Consider the following 27556-nt stretch of genomic DNA (forward strand, 5'->3'; position numbering starts at 1 on the left):
CTCTATGCATTCTGCACAACAGGATTTGTAAGCAGAATTTGTTCTTTTTCTGCTTGCAACAACTACATGGTGTGTCACAAAAATACTTTAATGGCTACTGTAAGTAAGGATCATTTCCTTTTGATTAAAATTAAAAAATACAGTGACCCATAGATTTTATTCATTGATTCACGATATCAGTTCTGAAATTTATGTCCCACAACTATACTCTCTTTATAAATAACTTATTCAACATTGCTCCTTTGTAGGCAGCTCCAAGAGATGCAAAACAAAAATATTAGTCCGAGCATTCACTTAATTATCACATTAATGGAGCAGTCACTTATTGGTTAACAAGATTTTGTGGAAAGTGACTGACTTGTCAAGTCATCACCTTCCTTCCAAGACTTGGAAAGGAGATAACTGGGAACTATTTTGGTCAAGGGTCTCCAAGATCATTATTGACAGCAGGCACACTTACAAATTTCAGTAATTGAGAGGCCTTGAATGGAAAATATTACACATTTTTGTGCTTGCAAAGACTGCTATATATTATACTTAGCCCAGTATGTGTACTTTAGTGACTCCATGTGTCACTGAAACTTATTGTCTGCTCATATGGAGTGGCTTTGTACCTAAAGGAAAAATAATCTGTTAACAATCGAGAAGCATTAGTTACCTCTGAAGTCACTGTGCTCATTAAAACTTTGGCTTCCTAAACTCTGTAATACATTCTAAGAATGTATACTACATTCCATTTTTTGCTAGAAGCTTCGGAGCTAGAAAGGTCAATAAACTGACTACCCTAGGTTTGGTCATTTTCCCTCCAAAAGACATTGAGTGTTAAAAGTCCCTCCTGCCAACAAAGCTCACATTATTTCTGTAATTCATTCCCTTTTGCCAAGATGTTCTCTCTTACAGAGCAGCAATCAGTCATAGGTTAGAGCAAGCCTCTCAAAATAATTGCCATTCAGAAAACCCATTTGATTATTTGGTGAAGACTTTACTCCGAACAGAAAGCAACATCAAACACCAGCCTCAAAAGTCTTACGTGCTGACATGAATTGTCTATAAGGTTTGTGTCTCTGACAATGGTTTATAACCTCTCATATTGCATGGGTTTTTTTTATTTTGGAAGATTTTGCCCTCAGGCACACCCACATAAAAATGACTTATCAAATCTTCATGGGGTTTTTTGTTTGTTTCGTTGGGGTTTTCCAAGTTGTACGAAAATTGTATCTTGGCAAGAGTTTAGAAATGCTAGGAAATTAAAACTTGACAAAACTGTGGGAGAAAAATACTCAGCAGACATCATAAAATTAGAAATTTAAGGCATTAAGAAGAATAGTGAAGATTCCAAAATATGAAAGCAAATAAATCCTTTGTAAATTTAAATGTAAGAGAGATTGAAACAACTTGCACATTTCATGTTAACAAACAGACTCTGCTCAGCTTAAACAGCCACAGGAATGCTGGAAAAAAGCTAAAGCATAAACTTGCATCAATGTTTTACAATGTATGCACCAAACACTTTGTTAGCATCAAGTATAATTAAGCCTAAACTGAGAAAATATGCAAGAACAAGAATAATTTACTCTATTTATAAAAGAAGCAGATGTCATTAAGTAAAAACAAACAAATGTAGGTTCAGTTCTGGTTCAAGCAGTCCCAAGTCCCTCACTGTAGCTTTGAGTTCTGTTTTGAGCATCTAAGCAAGTGAGGAAACTTGCCCTGTTTTTTAAATGGGAAAATTACTACCCGAAGTGTTCTTGAGATATTTCAATAACTTTTTTTTTCATTTCATTCCTGTAAATTTATTGCTATTTGTTTTGTTTTTAAATTCCCATGGACCAGAAGCAAAGGCAAGTCTTTGTCATCTCTTATCTTTGCAGAAGAGACGCTCATTCAGCGATATGAAGCCAACACTAACATCTGTGCTATGGATGTGCCACTTCTGCTAAAAGGTACACTGTCTTTTCTTTAAACATTCCTCATTCTTTGAAACGTAATATTCTTACTGACAGTTGCTTCCCTGTTGCTTTGCCCCCTCTGCTCTCATCCATATCCAGATTCCCACTTCTCCCTGAAACTGGCAGGATCAAACACTTCCTTGTATTGATTAGTTGCCCCAGGGTTGGGGAGAGCAACAGGGAGTGGTGTCAGTTCACGTGGAAGACAGAAGAGGATTGTGGAGCAAACACCAAACAAATGCAGAAGGTTAAAAGGGCAGTTCAAAACCTTTACAAAGTTGAGATGGGGTCTCTCAAATCTCCTTACTCATCACAGGAAGGAAGGGAGATTTTCTTTCCCGTGCACTTTTTGGGCAGAGACTCAAACTCAGAAGGACTCCACCAGAAGCACCATGAGGTCAGGAGAAAAGCGTGTCCTCTGTGCCTCTGTCCCAGCTGGGAGCCCAAGTCCTTTCAAGACTAGAAATTGCTGCATCTCCATGAATGAAAGAATATGCACATGAGCAACTGAAAAGACAATGCACTTTTTTTTTTTCTGATGGGAATAAGGATTCAGCTGTGACTAAACCGAAGTGTCAGATGAAACCTAAAGACCTCCTGTCTGAAGTCTCAGACCACAAAGTTGAAGGCTCAGATCTGGTACAGACTATGCCAAAAGCTGAAAGGGTGCACAGAAAACTGTCTTCTTTTTTTCCTGAGTAGTTCACTATGGATTAGGTAAAAGTGGGGATATACTGTGCACCAGAGCTGGAGGAAAGTAATTGGGAAAAAACCAAACCAATCAGTGTGAGAAAATACTTTCTATCTACACACAGCACAAACACGTTGATATTGTTAGCCTGTCTGGGATCAGAGTCCTGTTGATAGATACATGAAACAACGCCTATAAGACCCCAGTTTAATTATTAGTTACAAGTGTTTATGATAATCAAACCCACATCTCTGGGTGTAAGCACCCAGGTTCTCACCATCCAGGGGTTACTAAGGCACGATTTACTTCTCACCACCCTCCTCCTCTGCTGAATCATCAGATACCAGCCACAATGGGTCTGGATACCAGACTAACAGGTTCACTGATCCAATACACTCCTTTAAGACAAAGCCATTTCTGCAGTTTTTCAATTCTCTTGTTATTGGTCAGGCTTAGTGTTCAGACCAAAACACATCCACTGAAACACATCCTATTCAGTGTCAGGCCAAAACATGCCCTATTGGAAAAGGTGAGGCAGCGATGGAGATATTAAAAAAAAGAAAAAAAAATCAATATATACACAGCTCTTTCTTAATCACCAGGCAAAGCTGAATTTTATTTCTAATACTGAGCTAACAGGAGCATTAGAAGATGAGAAATTCAGGTCTATTTTACTGGGTTGTGAAACTCTACTGTGTTTAATTCACTCAGTGTTTCATAACACCCAAGTGCACACCTTTCTTCTCATTTTATTTTGCTGTAGGAAACTTCACTTCAGGAAATGAAACCTATGTGCACTCTAAGACCTAAATATTATGTAAGAGTGGAAAGTAGATATACATCATCAGGAAACTGTAAAAAGAAGTGCAACAATCAATATTTGACTACAGGGCTCTTAACAAAATGAGAGGATTTGAGGGAAGAACACAAATTTCATAAGGAACTAAAAAAAACAACTGGTAATAGTCACACCTGATTTGTCATCATGATACTTTATTTTTCTTAGTATCTTCTACTGAATTCCTCAGAGCTTTCATGGTTATCAAGTAAGATCAGATTTGACTGTGTGAAAGGTAGATAAAGGTTATCTGCATAAGAAAAAGAGGAAACTTCTAGTTTCAGGAAATAAAACATTAAAGCTGCAAAGCCAAGTCTGCTGCAAATCCAGATACGGAACTAAAAATTTAAAACCTACGTTTAACCACTAAATCAGTTCTGACAAATAAAGTAACACCTGAAATAGCAAGATCACTAATGGAAAACATTTTGCAAGTAATATAGCATCTTAAAATAGTTGTAATTAGCCATTGCATACAGCAGGTAGTATTACTAGAGAAATAAAAAAATACTTTGTTACATTATGCTGCAATACTTGTGGAGTATCAGTGACTGTCACCGTGAATACCATGGAAGTCCATTAGAAAATAAGGAAATGAAAGCCAGAATTGCATCAAAGGCCTCCTGGAGAATAATGCTTCATTAAAATCACTTCAGATGAAACAAAATATAACAAAAACCTAAGAATATAACTTTTCTAATGGCTTGCTGTAACTCATTAAAGAAAAAAAAACACCCTACACTCCCCTGTGGGGATTAGTTATAAACGGGAGGAAAACAGTTACCAAAAGAGCTTCCTGAAACACAGCTATGAATGTTTCTCTCAGAATAACTAAAAAGCAGGACTTAGCCAGGAAATCACACTAAGAGCAAACAACATTGCCTTCCTATCAGTCTGCAAAATCTGAACTATACAATAGCTCAATTTCTACCCTTTTTTGAAACAAATCCAAACCAAACCCAAACCCCAATGCCCCCTCCTTCCTAACCCCAGAAACCAACAAGTCTTTCAGCATTACCTGTGGGAAGAGAAAATGAAAATTAAAAAGTGCATGGATTGAACTTCTATGGCCACAACAGGTCTGGACAATGGTGGTGTAGCCAAAGCACCTGGCATATAATGACTAAAAAAAAGGTCAATTTGATATTGCACTGTCAGAGGAGAGAAACCACTTTCCACTCATATAGAAACCTGGCACTTGTACCCCAAACAGTAGCTTTTTTGTACATCATGTAGGTACTGACAGTCAGCAAAATTAACTCCTGTGGTTTGTAAGAGATTTTTTAGACTTCCATAATGAAGATTAGCTTACTTGTGTTCCTGCATTCCTAAAATACATGTTTAATGTTTGGGAAATAAATTCACTCCACTACTTGGAGGCATCTATGTTATTAAAGTTCACTTGCCCCTTCATCCCTCTTCAGTGTGGGGATGTTTGAGCACATCATGTGTTCTGTTTCCACCCTTCAATAGCAACAAAAAGGCTTTTCAACATTCAGAATGTAAATCAACTTAAGCAAAACTAACTTAAGGAGTTTGCAACCTGGAGATTGCTATTAGGCAATGGTCAGACTCCTAGTAAACTAGTTACCACCTCAATTAACCTAGACATTTTTTGTACTAAATTTCAGCTTGCAAACGTTATTTCTTGCTTACAGTAAGAGCATATGAACTGAACAATGTGGAGTACAGTAAGCAATTCCCTGCTGCCCACAAAGGTACTCAACTCAGCTTTTTTTGAATTCTGTAAGACAGAAGAAAGCTATTGGTATTACAAAAAGTTATTCTAAATCACAAATACTAGTTTATCATTATCATGTCTTTTACCTGTTAGACAGAGCACTGCAAACTGGTCCTCACATCACATACTGAGGCATATTGTCCATCCAGCAAATGTCAAGATCAAGTAAGATTATATAATTTCCAGACACTTCCTACTGAAATACACAATTTCAAGTAAAACATATTTGACTAAATCTTCACTGTTTGTTCCTGTCTTCACAGACAGAAATCAATCATGTCAAATCTCAGCTAGGATACAGATCAGTTTTATTTTAGTTTTATAAGAGTGAAAATAGGCTTCCAAACTACTGTACATCTAAACATCAAGCCAAAGCTATTACCCTCCTAATGATCTGCTTGTGTAAAACCACTTTTCAAACTCATATTTTTTTTTGCACTGTAGTTTTTGATTTTAACAATTTAATCTCTGTTTTTTAGAAGTGTCATTGTACATCAGAGTGGTTTAATCTCTGTAGCAGAACTGTAATGGAAGGCAAGTATTCTCTTATTTATCTTAAATACAGGAATTGAAGAATATAATAACAACAGATGATAAACATTTATTCTTTGGCTAGTCCCAAAGTCATGGTTCAGGGCCTTACAACGAACCTCTATAGGGTCAGCAAAATCACTCTGAAAAAAAAAACTTTGCTTCCCTGTCTGAAAACAGTCAATATTTTTGAGAAACAAACTAAGAGTTAAATTCAAAATTACTTCTTGCCATATTTGTCAGATGTCTGTGCTATGCACCAACTTGTACAAAGCAATGGCACAGATATTTCTCACTGATTAAGACAAAAAAGCATTTCCCTGGTGGTAAACAAACTAAAAATAAAAATAAATTTAAGAAAAAAAACTCCAAACCAAACCCACATTAAATGTTTCTTCTTCAACCCTCCTTTGCTTAATTTTCTTTGCTTTATTGTTTTTTTCCTTCCTGAGGTGGTATTAACCATTTGGGGGAAAGAGGGGGAATGTAACTGTAGTTAAAGTAAAAAAAATCATCTTTAAACTTAAAGTTGAAGGAAACATTTTCATGTTCAGTAAATAACAATCTGCCTTTGGCACCTGCCATTGTCCACTATCTATATCTTCAACTGTACTTATGTTCCTATGGTACGTACTGCATCAACCTCAAGGAACTGCACAGCCTTTACAACTCTTCTGCAGCTCTAAAGATTCCCAGGAAAACCATAAGGTACACAATGTGAGGAAGGCCGCTATTGCTTAACTAGCTCTCAGCCACACCCATTTTCCTGGCAGATGGGTAGGTATGATTATGTACAAGTCACTGAACTCTGTTTTTACCCTGCAACCTCCCATTTTCATCCCAGCGACTCTCCTTTGAACTTCCAGGCAAGTCTTTAGTTTGTTGGATTCACTTAGCTGGAGCATGTTTTGTGGTTCAACTAATTGCTACCTGACATGCAGCAAAGTGCTACATGCAACCAGAGTTTGAATTTCAGCTGGAAGCAAGAGCTGTACCCTTTCATTTATTTAGTGTGTGGGTAGGCTTTCCAAAGGCATTGCTTAGCTAGCTAAACCTGTTCAGCTCCTAAATTAGGAGCAAAAGCTTTCTAACTTGCTTCCAATAGAAGCACATAGACTTATACAACAACCTTTGTATGCAAAAAAGAAACCAGCCTCATTCCTTAGCTTTGAATTCTTTGGACAATGTTTTAACTCAACACCGCTCAATTTCGGGAGGAGATAAAACAGGAGGACTTCAGATGAGTCAGCTGGCTGCATTGCAATGCATAGCACAAAACGACCTTTCAGCTTTAGAAAAGCCCCCGTTAAGGTTAGAGGGTATGAGCCTGCAAGGCTTCGGGTCAGCTGCCACCCTGCACCTTAGGAACTCACCAGCAGTCACAAGTCTCAGATGTGGTCTAGGAAGCCATCAGTCCATGCTCTGAGGAGAGAATGTCTTATGTAAGGCACCACCGACAGAGCCCAGAAAGCTGAAAACTGACAGGTTCCTGACCAGCAATGCCTCACCTCCAAGTTGACAGAGCTCACAAGAATTTGAAAAGCTTGCACAGAGTCCATGGTATTTACTTCAAAGAAACACCGGCTCAGAAACAGATTCTGCACCTTTGCAGGTTCAGAGCGGCTTCCTCAGTAGCACCCAACTCCTGCACACCACGCTGGTCCTGCAGGTCAGGTCACTTCCAGGCCCCAAGGTCAGGCTGATTCAGAGGTCGTAACAGGGACTGAAGAACAAGTCACCCCGTTCATTTAACCAAGAAACTCTGGGGGCCATATTAATTTCATTGCCTTATTACTTTTCTTTCTTGGTCATGCAGGCCCTGTTCAGCAGCCCTAGATGATATGCTTGTGGTTTTAATGGAGATTCTTTGATTTCCATATTTTTCTGTTATTGCATACCTGGATTTGTAACCTGAATGGTTCTTTGGAAACATGGAATTCCATACAAATAGTATGATAAAAGAGCTCAGGAATTTTAATGTGCGAAGTAAGGCAGAGCTGTACCTGCATCCTTAAGCTCTTTGGATTCATTTCCCAAATGTCTCCTGTTTTGAGCTTACAGACCACTGAAAACTTTGACAACTCATGTGTTTTTTTTCTGAAAAAAGTTCACTGGAAAGCTTTAAGGCTTCAAGTTGCTGAAATTTGACAAGGAGGAGGCCACAACTGTTTTAAGATCAGCAGCAGAGCAGAAATCAGTTGTTTTCTATCGAAACTTTCAGAAAAAGTCTGTGGTCAATAACAATGTTCTACAGGAGTGTTTAAGTCTCACAGGGGCTCCTGAGTGAGCTATCTGGAATAGCTGCCCCCTCAAAGCTTAGTGACATGGCTAAATAAAAAGTGAGCATCTGCTTGGGAGGCACTATTTTTCATCCAGTTTATTTTCAGACATAATTACTGAAAACTAGTATTAATGATTGAGAATAACAAACTAGTATTGGGGAATACATTGCCAAAGGTTTTGAATAGCAGTTAAACCACCAATATACAGTTTGGTTTTGCATTCCTTGCCATACAACCTCAATTGAGACAATTTTCTCTGTCTCAACTCCCTCAATTAAAAAGAGATTATTTCCTTAATCATCCAACACTTAGTTTTGACATCCCTGAAAGAAGTGAAATAAGAATTAACATTACAAAAAAATGTTTTCAGATTTCAAAAAAATTACTCAGAAGCTGTAATGGCTTTCAACCAATTATTGTCTCTGTTCAACTTGTATAGGACAATTAAGCTTCTTTCATATGCTAGAGAAGCAAATCACTGAAGAATAGAACTAAAGTCAAAATACCTATGTAAAGGAAATGATGATGGCTAGTAAACTGAAGCTGGGAGAAAAACAAGACTTCCAAATGCATTCTTATCATAGCTTTCTTAAAGCTCATCCTTATATGGTTTATGGAAACAAAATATCCACCCCACAGAACCCATGACTCATAAAACTCAAAACAATCCTTTAGTTTGCAATCCTTTCTATACTTGTATTCTTCTGCTTGCTCCTCTTCTTTTTTCTTACAATAGCCTGTCCTGTCGCTTGATTTAGCATTTATACTTTTTTCTCACCTTTCTGTAGAGAAATTTAGACTTAAAAATTTTAGAATTTCCAATCCCCCTGTAACAGTGACTAAGGCTGGCTCTTCGGATCCATGGTGCCATTCCCTGCAATGCTGATTTTTATTTCTGAGAAATTAAATAGATTACTGCTAGCCTACACTGTGGGAATATTTCAACACCTGAATAGCAAAGGACTCAAGTTTCTTAAAACCTGGTCTACATCAAGGTGCCTCACTTCCCCATCTACAAAATGGGAACAAGAGCATCCATTATGTCTATATAGTTTGTCAGAACACACACCCAAGAGCATGATTCTCAAAGCAATAAATGATAATATCATTATATTGTTTTCTAACAAAAGCAAAACTGGAACCAATAAAAAATAGTAAGAAAAAAGTATACTGAGCTAGTCTTACTGGTGGATTGGTTAACTTGAAAAACTATCTTAGAAAATAGAATTCAAATGATCCATAACATTTTCTCCCTATTATCCCACCTCAAATCATGAGCATTTCAGCTGTTCTTAAGCTAGAAATCTAGACTTCATGGTTTCTGAAAGAAAAAACAGAAAGATGAGGGAGAAAAGTATGATAAACATTTGTACTCAAACAGGCAGGTAAAATAAATGGCTTTTGAGTTTACCAACTGCAGAAGCCAGCCTTAAGGCTCATCTAAATTTTGCCTCTGAGTCCTGTCAACATGGACATCAAAAATGCCCATGAGGCCCAAGGCTCACCTGTGAAACTTGGGCAACCCTATGCTTTAAAAAGGTTTAAGGGGAAAAAACCCAAACAAACAATACAAAAAAACCCCTCACCCAAATAAACCCCAAACCCATAGCCATCACTGAAATTCATTTACTGCTTTCTAACAGCCATGTTCCTCCACTGAAGAGCTGGAAGCAGAATGATAGTAACTGCTCACTGACAGCTTACTGTACCCAAAAAGATTCCAGAAGCACACGATATAGTGACAGAGAGGCAAACAACCTTGAGAATTCTCCTTTCACTTCCCAAGCCAAGTGATCTCAGCACCTGAATTTATTACGCAGTAAGACATTCCTTTACAAATCATACTATACCTCTGCAGATCTGTTTTACTAAATAGAGAGGTAAATAAGTTCTATATTATTATAATAAAAGCAAACCCAAAAACTTTCCATCTTTTTTGTTTTACTTTTATCCCTGTATTACTCACTGACACTTTTTCTAGAAGTTTCACAGGTATCATGATCTCATGCATCTGTAGAAATACACAATTCTTTATCTTTCTTACTTCCCAAGAATTATTAAGGCAAAAGTCTGGAGAAACAGTCCCCAAAAATAATATTTTAAAAATAGGTGGTGGCTCATAGCTGTTCAGAAACTTACAGATTTATTTATAAAAGTCCATGCTAAGTTACTGAACTTGAAAATATATCTGAACTTGAAAAAGCAAGCATCTGGTTTCCATCTGTCCTCATGGGAACCAGGAATGGCTTTAGCTGAAAATAAAATATTGGGGTGCAAAAGAGCAAGATCTCAGGGAGGCAGGAATGAATAGAAAGAAAAAGTCTGGGGGAGAAGGAGGGGAATCTATCAAGAAGCTAAAAATCACAGGTTACAAAATAAAAAGAACAGAAGAAAAACACACTCCACTTTTTTTTTCAGCCATATATAGTATGAAAAATGAGCAAATAACATGCCAAAATTAGAATTTCATTTCACAATTTAAAAAAAAGTATAACTTTAATACCAAACAGTGAAACTTGTTTACAGAACTAATCAATTTTAAAGACATGTTACTGAAAATACTTGCCAACATATGCAAATGTTAAGAACCTCCTACTGCATACATGGCTGGCAAGCACAATATTGTCCATTTGTATTTAAGCAATCTCTGAGCAAAGTGGACTTGCAATTGTGACAGCTGCCCTTCCAGTCCTTTTTCAAGGCACAGAACAATCCCATATTTAAAAAACAAGCTGCAATACTCTCTTTTGCAGGACAAAGGGAAGCTTTTATTCACACTTCAAATATTTTGCCAGCATTCAGTCACAAAACATCTAAATTGGTTTTCCACAAGAGGTACATGCACATCTGCCTCCATAAATATACTACTTTAAACCTGTAAGCAAAGTTATTGAAGATACTGCTTTAAATATCCCTTCCAACCTCCCAAGCAAGCTACTTCTTGCCTCTTGTTTTGTTTGTCTTAATTGTATTTTTTCCGCTTTGCACATTAAGAACAGAAGAAGCCAAGTGAAAACCTGAATAGGTTAACTATCAAGTTAAAATATCTATAATAAAGAATCTGATCATAAAGAATATCCTCTCTCACCTTTGCCATGAAGACTCAGGAAGTTTCCTTCGTAGCTTTTAAAAGGTAAGGTGTTGTCATACCCTGGCCACAGAACACACTGGGATGCTGGAGTACATCAACCTCAGATGGGACTCACTCAGGTTCACTGGCCTAAAAATCCCTAGGGTGTAGCACTGCTTTTCTACCAATTACCATTTTGATCCCCATTAACACATAAAAAAAGCCCCTAAAAAGCCAGAGCAGGAAGACACAGCTCTTTTTCAAATAAGTACTGATTATTTTGGTTAATCCCTCCCTAGCACACAGCACAGCCAGCCCCATCTCTGACATGCCATGAGGCTGGTGGCATACTCAGTAATTTTTCCCCATATTGCCATTATCTTTACATTACACTTAAGTCTGCACCACTATATTAATTTCCACATATTCTACATCGATCTGTGTCAAATCATAACTGATCAAGAGTAAAGCAGGCATCCACAGATCAGTGCACAGCACTTCTTACAGTTTATTGTGAATAAAAGTCACTTGGTTCTACCACAAAAATGTATCAAATTGAACTTATGGTTCCCACAACTAACTTGCTCAAACTGAGTTCTTTCACACCTTTGATAAACACCACATGACATGCTCACAGTGCAAAAGCCATTACCTTAAGCCATCATGCTCTTCCATTTTTCTTGGACCTCAAAGTAACACCACTAACCATCTCATCATTGTGTTCTTTTAAAGCAACACAGTATCTAAGAATTTATGTAGTCTTTCAACTTTCTTGCACTGTAGTTCAAACTACCAGTAGACTATATGAAAGTAGATAAAATCTCAGAAGTGTAAAAACTAAAGACAATTAAAAGCAGTAATAACAAAATAAGATATGTCTTAGATTTCCCTATACTGTGGCACCAGCCCGTATTTTGAAGGCCAATTTTGTTTCACATTGACAGCATCTCTTTAGTCTTGCATGTGAACAATAACAGCCTAAAATATTTTATTTAGTTCTGTTTTGATTTGGGAAAAGAAGCAGGAACAGAAGAATTTAAGTACGGAGAAACCTCAGTATTAAAATGGCTTATCTTGCCACACTCTTTATACTCTTAAGCTGTCCTTCCCATGGGCAGACAGCATCTCAAGTTAGCATGAGCCAGTCTGACTCCAAGAAGCATTTTCTTCCAAGCTATAAAGATCAAATAAGCAACCAAAGCAAATCTGTTAAACAGCAGAGCAAGGAAGTTTTCACAGGCAGAGGAGTCAGGGCAGCACTGTCTACAGCTTTGGTTTCTTGGGATCCAGGCAGAATTCAAAACAGCTGAGACCATGAGACTGCAAACTAGCAGAGCCACAAGACAGGACATCTATCCCACCCTCAGATGCTGGGACCAAGGCTATTCCTTTGATCTCTGTTAGTTTGATCCTGACTTAGTCTTCAGCTGTCAGGTAGCCAACAGCGGTGAGTCAGATGCTAGACTAGGTAGGAAGGGTGAGAACAGGAGGGGGCTGGGCTAACCCATGATTAATTCGATTTTCAAACCACTCATCTCTGTACCCAACCAGAAGCAGCCTCAGACAAGTCATTGCCTGACCGAGACACACCTGCTATAACTTTCCTATATCTGATATTAACCCTGCCCATCCAATTATGGTGACAGGAGAAAGGGGGCCACCCCCTGCCCCCCTTCACTCCCAGCTGCTTCTGGAGTGACTCAGTGGGCTCCTGGAAAGTGCATTTCTAAACAACCTGCCTGTCTCGTTGGGAGTCAGAAAAGCAAATGACATACTAGATACTAGAGCTGGTATAATACCTCTCTTTCATCAAGAAACTTTTAATGCCACCTTTACAAGTTTCGCTCCAGAAGATGCCCTAGGCACGAACCACACCACAAGATACTCCTTTCCTCAGAGACTGAGAAAAGGGAATCCCTTATTAAGGGTAGCTAAGGACCAAAGGATAGGACAACAAGAAAAACAGGAAACAACAAGCAGGGATGAACTGTAGACTCTCACAGAAGAAAGCACTCATACAACCATTCAAATACATGTCACTTAGGGCTGGGAACAGGCACCCCCACCCTGGAGAGATGGATGTTTGTCAGATCTACAACCACGTCACGTCTTCAACGCCAATGAACTCTCAGAGACACATAGTCCGTTCATTGAGGGCAGGATAATTTGCCACAAAAGACATAAGTAACTGGTGAAAAGATATGTTACGGACCTCAACCAACATCCATCAAGGAACTTTGCACTGCTGAAGGCAGGCACGAACAGCAATCATGGGGTATAGCTGCTCTTGTTTTCTTTGAAAACAAGAAAAGATGTTTCCCCCTATGTGATGGATCCAGAGGCCAATCCTCCTCCAAGATGTTCACCCATATCATTAAATCAAAATAGCAGTCTTCTAACAAAAGATAATATTTAGCCCTGGGAGACTTCTGAGAGCTTGAAGGAATTTCTTGCTTGTGCTGCTGCTCTTCCTGCTCCAGGTTCAATAACCTGTATGTGAGCATCCTGCTCCCTTCTTTCAACACCTATCAAAACATAGTCCCAGGCTAACAGAGGTATGCTGGGATTGACTAAACTCTATGTTTCAGGAATAAGACTTGACCAAGATGTTACCTCTCTAGCAGATTCTTCAACTAGCAAAGGGAGGCTGATACTTTCTGAAATGGTAGTATCACTTCAGGAAAGGTACCTCAGAGACTCTGAGCTGCAGCATTTTCATCCATTTAACTCAGGGTTTAACTGTTTAAATCCATCATTTTGTTTGCCAATAACAATGATGCTGTTGGACTTGACCCAAAAAAGAAATGCCCCTAGTCAGCTGGGACAGGTTAAAAAAAGCCTGAATAAGACCTCATTTTGCTTAAACAAGTGAATTAAAAAAAACTGAAGCTCAAAAGGAACTAGAGTAGATGACATAAGGTTGGAAAAGGTCTTTGTCAACTCACATAATTAACATCTAATAACTTTTCTAAAACACTATAAATCAAGACAGATTTCAGGGTATGGCAGCACATCTTTCAATCATTTCCACTTAATTCCATGTACTTTGGCAAACCACTTACATGTTTTTATTCTCCAAACAACAGTTACAGTGATGATCAATTCTCTTTAAATAAAGGTATCTTACCTCTGCAGAGTCATGTTCAAATTGCCTGTACATGCCTTGATCTTGTTTTGTGCTTCTAGATGAGTCATCCCATCCGTGCTTATCCCATCAATGGTGAGAACCACATCACCTATCCCCACATGTGCTCGGGCTGCTTTGCCTCCATCATTAAGCTGAAACATCACAAGAATGATAAATGAGAAACTTGGATGGTTTATGTTTATATTGAACACAAAATCACAATATCTTATTCACAGTGCTGTTTCACAGAAAGAAAAAAAAAAGATATCTTTTCTCCTTTGTGAGTCCTGTGAACATATCCCTGTGAAAATTGCTGCAATATTTAAAGGTACTCATTCTTATTTCACTTCAATGACAGGAAAAGTACTGCATAGTATTGCCTGTTTTTCAGAATCAAACTCCACTTTACTGGTTAGAAGCTATGGACATTCACCGAGACACAAGCAGGGACAGGAACTCACAGTCTCCTGCATGCCAAGTTCCAGTCGCTTTTCTCTTCATATATGAAATTTTTCTCACAAGAGGAGAAAGGTTGTAAACCAGCTTTTTCTATTCTAGATTTTCCACTTAATTATCTTTTCGAAGTTCGTTAATTTATCTATAACTGGTCATGTGTGTGGAAGACTCCATTAATAGTGAAGATAACTTTTTCCTAGCTGCAACTACTAGAAAGTCAAAAGTTCAACATTACAGACTGACCAGTTAAAGGATACTATTTTGCCTTTTTCTCTGTAGGTTTACAGCCCCCAGTGACCTGCAGTATATTCAGACAAGAATAAGAAAGGCCTCTTGAGCAGTTTGACTCTTTGATCGAGGTCATTGTCGAAGTTCAGCTCAACTGCCTTTGGTCCACTTGAATGAAACAGTCTTGCAACAGAAACCTTTGTAAAGTTCATATTATTGGCTCCAACTGAACAATAAATTAATATTTTCATATGATGCCACTGATTTCAACTACCTTCATTCCCAAGAACAGAAACAGAAATAAAGCAACACATGGTAAGATCTACGCACTGATTAGTAACCCTGTCTTCAACCTCCTAATCATTTTATAACTGGTTGCAAAGAGCAGTCCTGGATGGTGCAAATTCCCTCTTTTTTCCAGATGTATTTCCCATCTTGCAGTAGAGATGCTGTAGCTGCTGGTGCTGTACATACAAAACCACACAACTCAGTCATTTGCCTGCAAGCACGAGTCTGTTCCTTGAAGAAATCAGTGTTTCTACGGAAATCCTGCAAACAGCAGAGCTACTTCATTTCCAGAAGTGAAATTCACCATCGGCCCCAGCTGTGCTATAGCACATGACTTGAGAACTGAGGTTGTTTAGCCTTGAGAAAAGAAGGCTGAGGGGAGACATAATCACTCTACAACTATCTGAAAGGAGGTTGTAGTGAGCTGGGAGTCAAGTCCCTCCTCCCAGGTAACAAAGGACAGGACAAGAGCAAACGCTCTCAAGTTGCACTAGGGGAGGTATAGTTTGGATGTTAGGAAAAATTTCTTCATAGAAAGCATAGTCAACTATTGGAAGAGGCTGCCCAAAGAAGTTCCTGAGAAGCGTTCAAAAAATGTGTGGATATGGCACCTGAGGATATTGTTTAGTAGTGAACCTGGTGGTGGCGGTGCTACGTTGATGGTTGGACTTGGCGGCCCTTAGAGGTCTTTTCCAACCTTAACAATTCTATGATTCTATAATTTCTCTGAGGTAGGCAGAAGGAAGGTTTTCCTTTCTGCTGTTTTTCACTGCCCCTGTTGTAGGTCATTCAATAGGGACCAAGAAGTTTTGGTTCCTTGTTGTTCCTTTACAAAGTGCAGTCACCAGTCTCCACATCAATCACGTCAAGAAGAAATGAGGTCAAGTCCTGAAAACTGTCTATGGCAAAGAGGTAATAATGCATGAAACACTAGGGGCTCCGTCTTTGCATTTGTGCATGAATGGTTGTTTGACCAGGTAAACCTGTGGAAAGTGTCCCATCAGCCTACCTAATATGGTTAAGCCCTTCCTGAAATCCAGGAGACTGTGATACACAACAGCTGTGACATCTGTACTGGATGGCATCTGCAGACAAATACTTTAACTGAGAAAAAAGTATTGTGTAATGGTGCAAGACAAATGCAAATGCAAAACTCCAAAAAATGTTACCATTTGACAACATATAGACTAAACCCAAGAAATTTCACATTCAGTGGATCACAGCTGCCATTTTTCAACATCAGTTCCATACTTGCTGATTGCAGTAGTAATCTCTAGCAGCTAAAAACAATAGACAAAATTCTAAGCAACATCAGAAAAATCCTTCCATTTGATGTTAGCCTGGTGAAAGGAGAGGCCTGAGATGCAGGAAGACTTGTCATATCTTCAGATTCAAAACAGCAGCCAGTCCCTCAGCATTACAAGTCAACATAGCAATTTTATCCAGAGTTGAAAACAGAGGGCGCAAACAAAGAAAAGTTAGCAGAGCAAGTCCCATGCAAGGAAGAAACATAAAAGACAAAGGAAAAAGGAGATGCTCTGATTTCAGAAAACCTTTTTGACTTGCTAAATTCATAAGAATTACAAGTTTTATAGTGCATCCTTTTACAAAAGACTTCAACCAAGTCAAAATTCTTTCAAAATTTGGTGTTCACACCCAAATTCTGAGCTAAGAGAGCTGGTTACTATAAAACACTGATCAGGGAACCCCACAAGCATATAGAAAGCGATGACCAACATAGCTATTTATAGGAAAGCTCCTCAAACCTTTGGGTGAGGGGTGGAACCTGCCATAAACAGATCCCTAAAATGATATGTTATAGCATGCTGACATTTGCCAGCAAGGTCTGGAAAAGGGAAAGGAACGTAAGGGCACTAAAAGCTAAAGGTCAAATGGATCGCTGTGCTTTGTGATTCGGCTCCCCAGCTGAATAAAATTTAGCTCTCAGAACATGCTGAAATGCACATGATGCTGACATGTTGTAATTTGTGACGAAAAAAGAAAAAAAACAACTTACATACAACTCAGAAGTAAGACTTCAAAAGCAGGCATCAGGGTAACTATTTTCATGGTGGGGTGGGATGCCTTAGCATCCACAGAAGTGTAAATTAAAACAAATTTATTAATTTAAAAGAAAAGCCAAACATTTTTGTTTGATTCTAGTAGCCAACACATGACAATCCACAACTAACCATCTGACTCTCAAGAAGTCATTCCTAAACTGTTGCCTACAGGAAATGAAAGTCTTTGCAAGCACGCATGGGAGATAGATATAAAATCATTTCAGCAAACCCCCAGGATGAAAATGCCTTAAAAATACAGCTGGAAATTGCACCTTGGAGATGAGGAAAAGAGCAGATAGGTCCTGAGAAGCATGATGAGTCCTTGGCTATGTCCATGAGTCCTGTCATACACACAGGGAATTGAATATGCCTTGCAGATGAGGCTGTCAGAGACATATCTGGACAAATTACTGGGCAAGAGTGTGGAGAACTGCACATGCAGAGGAATGCCAGAGCAGTAATCTCCTTATCTAGGCACAGTGGATAAGACTTCTAAGTAACACTTACTGATTCTGAATAAGAGACCTGACTAACCAAGAGAGGTGAGGTTGATACTTCTAGGAAATCTCAGCCAGGGCATGAGTCTTCTCTGAAAGTACTGGCCAGCATCCTTGACACCTATAATGAAGCTACAAGGGCAGTTTTACCACAGATGCAACAGGAATATTATCACAAGAACAAGTATATAAAAATAAACAAACATCTACACTGAACACAGCTGGAGAAATCAGAACATTTGAAATAATTAAGGATCTTTTCCAGACTGTAGACCCTGGGAAACTCAGTTTGGGCACTTCCTAGATGCTGCAACTGTGCATTGCCATTACAAACAATAAATTAATATATCTACTGGAGATTACATATGCAAAACTGTGTACATATTTGCACCAAAACTGCATACATATTTGAAACAAAAACAAAAGAAAGATTCTACACATTCCTTGTCACAATGGAAACTAACTCCATTTATTTTTTTTACCTAGATTTTGAAAAAACCAACAGATTCAGAAGATTTATAAATACCATTTCAAGTTTTTTTATATATTGTCACCTACATATTTATCTCAGTACTACTTTTGTACACCTTTTTTTTTTGTCCTGTACAAGTTATTTTTTTCTTAAGCTGCAAATTTAACCCTATCTTAGTAACATTATCCTGCATCAGTCCCCCATAAAAGTACAGTACTACCTGGAAAAAAGGCACATCCTTAAATCATGCCTTTATTAAATGTGCCTGTGTCACCACATGGAATCAATACAACAGGATGTATGCATAGAAGAGTACAGCATTAAAATTATAAAACGGGCTACCTGAGAATCCAACTAACCTCTAAGCACCACAAATATTCTACAAATCTTTAATGGATCTGTTTTAATTCTGTATTTACAATATGATGCAAGTTTTTAAAATCAAGTATGAATTATGGCTACAAAATAAAGGAGACTTTTTTTCTTCATGTTACACCACAGACTTTAAAGCTAAAAAATTGCCAAACCAGGAATGTTTCCTCCTACTTAATTTCATGTCTCTGTATCTCTGGGAAGCTCATTTGGAGACAGAAGGGGAGGCAAGCAGGAGAAACATTTCATGATCAGGCACCTGCTGAGACCAATCACTCCCACAGCCCCCAGCAGCAAAAGACTTCTCTGCCCTCAGCAGCAACCAGCTTCATGGCTGAAAGCCAAAAGCCAGCCTATGCCATCCACAGATGCCCCTGATGCTTTCTAACAAACATAAGTAAAATAACCCACCTAATGTTAGATTTCAATTTTGTTTGGCCAAACAAAAAAAAACACAAACAAAACAAACAAACCCAAAAAATATGTTGTTCTTGTGGTTTTAAACATCAGAATTTCAAAAGTGCAAATATTGTCCAGAAGCACATTCCAAAATGGAGACAGAACAAAAGTAAAGCAGTCCTTGATCCAGGAAGAGCTTCCAAAAGCAAGGTGTAAAAAATCAGTGTAGTTCGATAACTAAGGGTTTGAAAAGCAAACAGCTCAAAACACCCTGGAATGCAACTGTTTTATTGAGCTAAATTTTAGCCAGCCCACTATTTTGCTTTGCAATAACCAACAACTTTTTTACTTTTAAGTTTTAATGAGATATTTTGAAAGAGCCTTTCCAGGAAAATTGCATGTATGCACACTCATGTGCATCTATCTCTGAATCAATGTAATTTGCAGCCTAATTAATTTCTAATTAACATATAACCATCTATTTTTCTCTCACATGACTAAGAAGAAAACTTGACAGGCAACTCTTCTTTGAGCCGTCATTATTTTGCTTTTATGCAGTAATGAATTACTTAAATTGCAGTTCCTCATAGGACAAAGGTCTATTTGACTAGAGATGGAAGCTGCCTTTTATCTTTTCCAAACTGTCTGCCTTGAATCAATCCTAGCTGCAACCAGCTTGTGTGATAGTGTATCACAACCACTTTCCCAAAGAAACTATTTTGTAGTCTGACAGTAAATAATGTTCCCCCCATTGCACAAGCATCCTTCAATGTCATCTGCAACTTTCTCTCAGAATGTAACTCACTGAGCCTGATTTAAAACTCTCTGGGCTAGCTGACATCCCTCCAGCTTCATTTTTACGCTTTGAGCATTTGATAAGCAGTTGGCTATAGCAATTCAGTTTAAAGTCATGAATAATCAAAGCAGAAGGCAACCAGACAATGATCTTTGTATCACTACTGCTCCTGCTTCTCCTTCAGTCTACATTCCTCCCAATAATAAAGTATTTTAAATAAGTAAAAAGCCAAACCACAACATACTCATTTAGAGAAAGAATATTACAAAAGAACTTTGCAGAATTGCAAAATAAGCAAAGAGGAAAACTCTTTTTTATCAAATAACACTCTGTCTTTTCACGGACATTCAAACCACTTTATCTCCTTGTTACTATACACTTTTTACTGATATTTACACTCATTACCTCTTACTACCTTGCTTATCCCTAGCCTCATTTCACCTGACCAAAGTACCACCTGGCACTGATAGCCAGTATTTTAACAGCATCCTCTCAAACGTATGTAGAGCTCAAAGTACACTAAAAAGCACCCCTTTGGTGAATTGTTGCAAGAGAAGAACACACGCTTGCTCCAAAATATGCTCTGTACCTGTACCAACTGCATCACACATACTGCACGTGTCTGACCTGACTACTGAGGGGTTACCCCAGCACCTCACAACCTGCAGAGGCAGCAGCATGGAACACTCAGGGCCAACACCTGAACACCACAAGCACAGATAGGGTAACACTGTGCTCCAGCATGATCTACCTTACAGGACAGCTCACCAAAGCCCTTCCTCACCTGCTTCCACAGTAGGAAGGAAGCAAAAACCCAGCTTACACTCCAGGCTCCTGACAGGTTTGGGACACTTAGGGTCCAGCTTACAACTTCTGCATGAGAGGGGGAAAAAAAAAAAAAAGGCATAAGAGCACCTGCTCTTTGTGGCAAATAAACTTCCTCTGCCCTCAATGGAAACTGAGAGCTGTATCATGTTCCTCACAGCCTTTACAACAGCAATATTATTTGCATAGCCAACAGATTAGCCAGCCAGCCTTGATACTCACTTCCAAATCAAGAACATACATACCAGTTTTAAAGTCCAGATCAAATTTATATAGCTGAGTTATAAGAACCGTAATGACGGGTTTGCTGTGGAAAGCACTGACACAACCAGCTATAAAAAGAGGTTATGAGGCAGTCCTGCAAATAAGCTAAAGCTTTTCCCCAAACAAAGCAACGATCAAAGTTAGCTTAGGTCAAAAAACCTGTTTGATTACCAGAGTACTTTGCTATGTATCATCACCAGGAAACCCTGCCCTCGCCTCACTCCATGTGGCTGAATTCCCACTTGCTACGTTCATTCATTTCCCTCCTTTTTCTCCCCATAACGTGAAAGTTATTTTCAAACTGATTTATAAAGCTGTAACCTAAAGCATGCACAGCACAACAACAATAATTTTTAAAGATAACGTCTAAGGAAAAAAGTGTAAGGCCAAGTACCAACTATACTTCTTGGTCTGGCTGTGGACCCCAACAGCAAGTACTACCCCAGTCCTGGCAAGAGAGCCTGGCAATAGAGCTTCCCTTGCCTCCTGACCCGTCCTCCTAGGTTGTCCAGCTTTGCTTCATCCCTTTCCCTCCATATGCAGCAGCTCCCTCACTGTGATGCAGCAGTGGCTTAGTTGAAGCAGACCCAAAACAGCCTTTGTATTCATCATAGCCCATGGGAAAATGGGGAGCGCCCACAGGCATTCATTCATTTTTCCAGCAAAGAACTATAAAAACATCTCTCACATTTCATTCTCAGTTCTGACAACAGTAACCCTGACAACAACATGTATTTTAATGTCACTGAGCTCCATATCCCTACTGTTCCAAACAAAAACCAGTACAAAGTTTGAGTTTTCCCTCTATGCAAACATGGCTGAGCACACCTGTGGGTTCACATTTCAGGAAAAAAACAAATGGTTTCAGCTCGCTTTCTTTTCTCCTTAAAATTTTTTCTTAATATTTAATATTTATCTAATGCCTCCCACTCCACAAAAAAAACAAACAAACAAAAGAAAACCCAAACCAACGAACCAAACAAAAAATCAAAAACAAAACCAACCTAACTTGGTTTTGCACTTTAAATGATGTGCTGCATACATACACATCACTCACTCTATCCATCCCTGCATGCACTAAACATGGAGCTACACACCTATGAAGGAGCACAAGAGGACATTAACTACTTAACACAGAAGAGGCACCACATAGCATGTTACTCTTGCACACAATTGGGTTGATGCAGAAAAGGATCCAAAAAATATAAATTAGGTTTACAAAACAGGGTAACTGCACAATGTGTAGGCCTTTTGAATATGTGCTCTTTTATTTTTCAATCAACTAAAGCTAAACAAACCAACATTAATGCCAGCAGCAGCCCTCAGCTTCCCTTGCTTGCCCCAGAACAGGTTGTTAATAAGCAGGAACAGTTTCCACATGCTGATGCCAGAAGGGTTATTAACTGGTGCCATCTCTCACTTGTCATGGCTTGATTGGATCATGGTTTTGTTGCAGCTCTGCTCTTCCATGAGCAGGTTTAACCTTTGCTACCCCTCTCCCTTTCCCTTACAACAGTCCAAATGCTGCAGGATGTAAGGTAGAAGAAACAATTTCACAAAAGGTGCCTTCAGCTTTAATTTTTGACAGAACACCACTACCTCATGATTACTGCAAGCCCAGTAGCAGTTATTAGGAAGTACAATCCCTGCTTTTGAACTTGCTTCCTTGAAAAGGAAGTAGCTAACTACATATATAGCAATAAATTCTGATAAAATTCACCTATTTTACATGTAGCTTAAACATTTTATCCAGGCACTAACATACAAAAAATGTGGAAATACCCACTGGAATTCAAAGGATTATTAAAATTCACACTCACATCAATGAGGAATAAAGACACTATTCTGTTCAAGTGTAGCTCTATTGGCATCTAATAAGACTAAGCATCTGGTCTTGCTTTTCCAAGCCACTTGAAGCATTCAGGAGAACAAAGAGATGAAAAGATTGCAACCAAGATGAGATGGGTAATACTTCTTGAAGAACAAGATACAACTAACGTTCTGACTTGGAGACGAAATAATGTCACAATGCCAAAAAACAAGTTGTCAAAAGGACTAAGGCAAAGTAATTCAGACATCATGGCTAAAATCATATTTGCAAGAAGAACATGGGCAAATCCAAGAAAATATATGCTTTTCAAACCCTTGAGTGATGGAAAACAATTTACAGTCAAGTGCCAGAATGTCTGAAGATATTTAAGACCTTAATTTAGAAGCTTTTACTAAGCATTCTCTCAAGGAGCTCAGCCATGTTCTCATGGTGCCAGCATGCCTTAAGAGCCCTATTTATTTTAACTGGCTGTCTTCTCTTGGACGATTATTCTTCTGTTCAGAGAGCTTACAGAACTAATCCAGGTTTCTCCCTGGGAGACTATATGCCAGTGAGTAAAAATTACTGCCTACTTAATTTTCTTGGAGAGACAGAAAATGGAATGAAGATGTGGCTAGAAACACAACACAAACTTTGTATGTCTGCTTTGGCTTTTAGGAGCTGCTTCTAGTTGTGGGGTTGGTTTTGGGGGTTTTTGAGAGGGTTTTTTGCATGGCCAACACAAATTAACTCCACAACTGAGGCACACTGACTACTTGGGACTGCTGAAGAGGCATCACCTTATGAGCCACACTATTTGCATCAGAACAGAACTTTCAAGTGCCTGTCTGATTTGGAATAAATTGTTTGGAAAGTTACTTAGTAAGTTTTATTGCTGGGGCTTCCCAAACAAACCCAAAGCAAAGCAGAGTTAGTTTTCTCTAATGGAGCTGAAGTGTGAAGTGGCAAAAGGGACTGAGGTCTGCTACTTCCAAAGAAATTAATTTCCATACTGTAAAGGCCATACATATATCTGCAGCAAATAAAATGGTGTGCTTCCTCCCTAACTAACTGAACATCCATCTCCTTAGTAATCTTAGTAGCCCAATGTGTCATCTTGTTTTCATAAGGTTTTCATGGTCTATGATTTAGTCCCTCTTAATGGGATACACCTTTTCTGTATCAAATGCAATCTACCCATGCTTGCTAGAACATCCAATTTAGAAATACAAATAGCATAATACATTATACTGTTTAATTTAAAGATAATCTGATTTTTTTGCCTTTGAGTACCTCTCACAGGACAAAGAGCCTGGTACATGGCAGCAGTGAGAAGGAAATGCAACAAATGAAGCAATTCTACACATGAAAGTGAAGTAGAGAATTAAGTGGGGAGCAGGAACCAAAAACTGATCTGACAAAAAAAAATAACAGCCAGTGGCAAGAAAATGCTACTGCAAATTGAATCCTTTGTGATACATCAGCCATTGTCTCACTTCCCCTCTCCAGAAACCAGGCATGCAAAAACAAGCAGAAAACAACCTTCTTGCTTCAAAGAGTTGAGAAAATGACAAGCTGCACCATATAAGTAAAGAGAAAATGAAGGCAAGTTCAGACTGCAAGAATTGCTTATTGGCACAAACCATCTGTCCAGGGAGCACAACTCAATTGAATGCCATCTCAAACTCTCACTCTGCAAAAACTGTATAAGTCCATTTTTGAGGTGAAACCGAAGTGCAGCAATAAGAGCCACCACATCCACTTCCCACAGAACATTTTGACACATTTAAGAGTCACATATTAAAAAAAAAAAAAAAAAAGAAGAAGAAAAGAAAAGAGCCACTTCTGTTAGCATTATAACCAGCAGCTGAAAAGGCTGGAGATGGAGTTACACTTTCACCAGCTCTCCTTTGAGCATGCAGCTCAGTACTCAAGGAGGAAATGCAGAAGAAATGCATCAAGGTGCAGAAACTTCTCCATGCTACATCAATAGAGGCTTCATATTTTAAGTGTAAAGGCACTAAGGCTTATGTCATGACCCTTTAGGGAATTAAAAGGCAATCTGAAACATGTGAAAGATGACAACTCATTTCAGACAAATCAGCATGCTCTGAAGCACATGGAAAGTAACAAACCGGTCATGGCTAATATGCTGATGGTACCAAGACCTTCATGAAAGCACAGTCCTATATATATGTGTCTTTAATGCAATGGAGAGAGAACCCCTCAGTCAAATGCAAACTTCTAGCACAAAGAAATAAAACAGAAACAGGAGACATGAGTAAATCCTAGTGGATACCTTGCCTTTTATAAGTCAAGGGAATATTACAGCAGACATTTATTTTAAGCCAGTCACATATTGGCTAAAACTCCAAAGTATGAAACACTGCAGGAAAAAAAAGTCCAATAAAAAGCCCTCAGAAAACAAGAAACACATTTTAAAGCAGTTGCACATTGTTTAATAGATTCATACAGCTGTTTTTAGCTAAGACAAAAATCTTTATCACAAGCTAATAAAGCTCATGAGAACATATAACAACTTCAAACTTAATTTTCCATTTTGAAATTACAGATCTATGTAAACACACACAATACACTGTTTTAGTTTGCTTTACTTTAAACATCACTTTGACATGATTTGTTTATACAGTTCCAGGTGTGGGGGGTTTACGTATACATTTATTTATGTATATATGTAAAACACTGAATATAGTACTGTAGATGGTGATATAGACATATATTTTTTAAGTAAATACTTGCATAGAAATATTTATTTTTACACACCTCTATATAAATAAAAAGGCATCAGCTTTTTTTTTTAGGCAGTGTACAACAAAAAGGAGTTTTCCAGAGCGAACAGGGAGCTATTCAGGACAGATACCCTGACCACAAAATAAAGACCCTCATTTTAAGTAGATTTTCTTTACCATTCGATTGCCAAGTGCATTGCAGACATGTAAGACTAAACATAAACCCAAGCAAAACTTCCTCACTATAGCTCCAGAGAGGAAAATGCCTGTGGTACTTGTTGCAGCTATGAACTTCAACTAAATTACTTGCTGATAAATTTTCACCATCTTCTGAGTTTCACTGCTGAGAGCCACACTGCAACTAATTATAGTAACCTAAAGTCTAAGTTATGCTGCAATATGTTTTTTCTTACAAGGACATCTGGCGACCCAAAATCTACACACACAGCTAAACAATGAATAAAATTGCTTATCAAATAGCTCTGAAAAAACAATGAAGAAAACTCGACCCTTCAAATTTACTTCCTGCAACAGTCTACCACTTGCTCTCAGCTTGACAATTTAGTGGAATGTGTCCGGCCATTCAAAGTCTGGACTTGCAGAGGAATCCTGTAATTAAGCCTGTTAGCCATGATAGCTCTCTGGTGAATTTTATTTTCTCTTTCCCTTTTTTTTCTCCCCTATATTTGTAGGCACATAGCCCTATACTACCAAAACTAAAATCAGGACATTTCAAAGTTAAGACACAGAAAAAGAAATCATCCCCAAAGGAAGCAGAGTTTACAATGAATATTATCACGGCTAAGGAAACAAAAACTTAAAAATTTTACAGTCTTAAATTTTGGGACTAAAACTAAGATTGCTCTAGCATTCTGAAAAAAAATCCTATATGCATTGGTGGTTACAGGCAAAGCTAGGAAACAAGGACAAGTAAAACAACAAAACACCAAAACACAATATGCAAAACTTTTTCAACTTGATCCAAGACAGATGGTATGGAAAGCCTGCAGATTGTTTTTTTTTTTCTGTTCTTTTTGTTTGGTTGGTTTGTTGTGGGGTTTTTTTGTGGTTTTGTTTGTTTGTTAATGGGGTTTTTAATGTTATTATTATTGCTGCTAATAGTACAACATGTGGATCACTCATATAGGAGTCACTGTCCTCCATGTGATTGACACTCTTCTCAGCCTCTGAGGTCTAGATACAGCCTCTTGAATGCCTTCAAAGCTACTTAAGAATAAAAGCCTGACCAACACACAAGGAGGAGGCTTTTGAAAAGCATGATGATACAGCTGACATGCTAAATCCATACAGTTCTTAGGCATGTCACTTCAGGTTTTTTCACTAAGTACCCAACAACAGCAACAAATTTTAGTGTAGGAAGACTCATGCTAGATTTCAAGTAATTTCTAGAAGTAAACTTATTGTTTGTAGAACTGCTGGAAATAAGACTTTGGAAGAATTTTTTAAATAAAAAATTAAAATCAGTACTTGCCTTTTTTTTTCATCTTGCTTTTCATGAATTCTGCATCAACTATACCAAATAAAGAACAAAATTTCTGGCCCTTATAAATAATGCCCTTTTTGACCACTGTTTCGCTGAAAGCCACGATGACTTGTTCTTTTTGTCTTGCCCTACTGCCCTGAATGTTACTGAATTTTGTATACCTCAAGTTTGTGTAAGCCACTCATGAGTAAGGCTCTGGTGAAAACTGGTAGTGGGAGTCATAACTTACCCTTTGGCAGAAGAAAGAAGACATTTTCAAACTTAAAAGGTATTCAGAATAAATCATATGGGATGTTCACTGCTGAAAGCTTATCCTCAAAAGAGATTCTCCACATCGGTCCAAATCCAAGAAAAAATATGCAACTAACACAGCATCTCAAAAGCAATGAAAATCTCTTCATCTACCAACTGAAAAAAGGAAATGGGACTATCCATCCAAGAAATTTGCAGAGCAGGGCCGGAGAACTGTCCTGGCAGGGCTACTCTGCCTTCATTCTCCTTCCTACTTGAAGGATCACCACTGGGACTGCTGGCAAAACGAGTTGCTCCATGCAGGAGATGCCAGTGGCTATTGCCTAAGGTGGGGGGGAGACAGCAGAGCAA

The 27556-nt window shown here is 38.4% G+C and overlaps 1 protein-coding gene across 12 annotated transcripts in view; it reads right to left on the reverse strand.

Moving 5' to 3' along the window:
• PDLIM5 (PDZ and LIM domain 5) overlaps window positions 1–27556 on the reverse strand; it is a 126635-nt gene that overhangs the window by 71331 nt on the left and 27748 nt on the right. For all 12 annotated transcript variants that reach the window (XM_051789764.1, XM_051789762.1, XM_051789763.1 and 9 more), the window contains one exon: window positions 14230–14381. In XM_051789764.1, coding sequence (XP_051645724.1) covers window positions 14230–14381 — 152 coding nt within the window. The remainder of the gene's footprint in view (window positions 1–14229; window positions 14382–27556) is intronic.

The sequence above is a fragment of the Manacus candei genome, unplaced genomic scaffold, assembly GCF_025592945.1.
Source record: "Manacus candei isolate 608988 ecotype Guabito, Panama unplaced genomic scaffold, ASM2559294v1 h1tg000028l, whole genome shotgun sequence".
NCBI lineage: Eukaryota > Metazoa > Chordata > Aves > Passeriformes > Pipridae > Manacus > Manacus candei.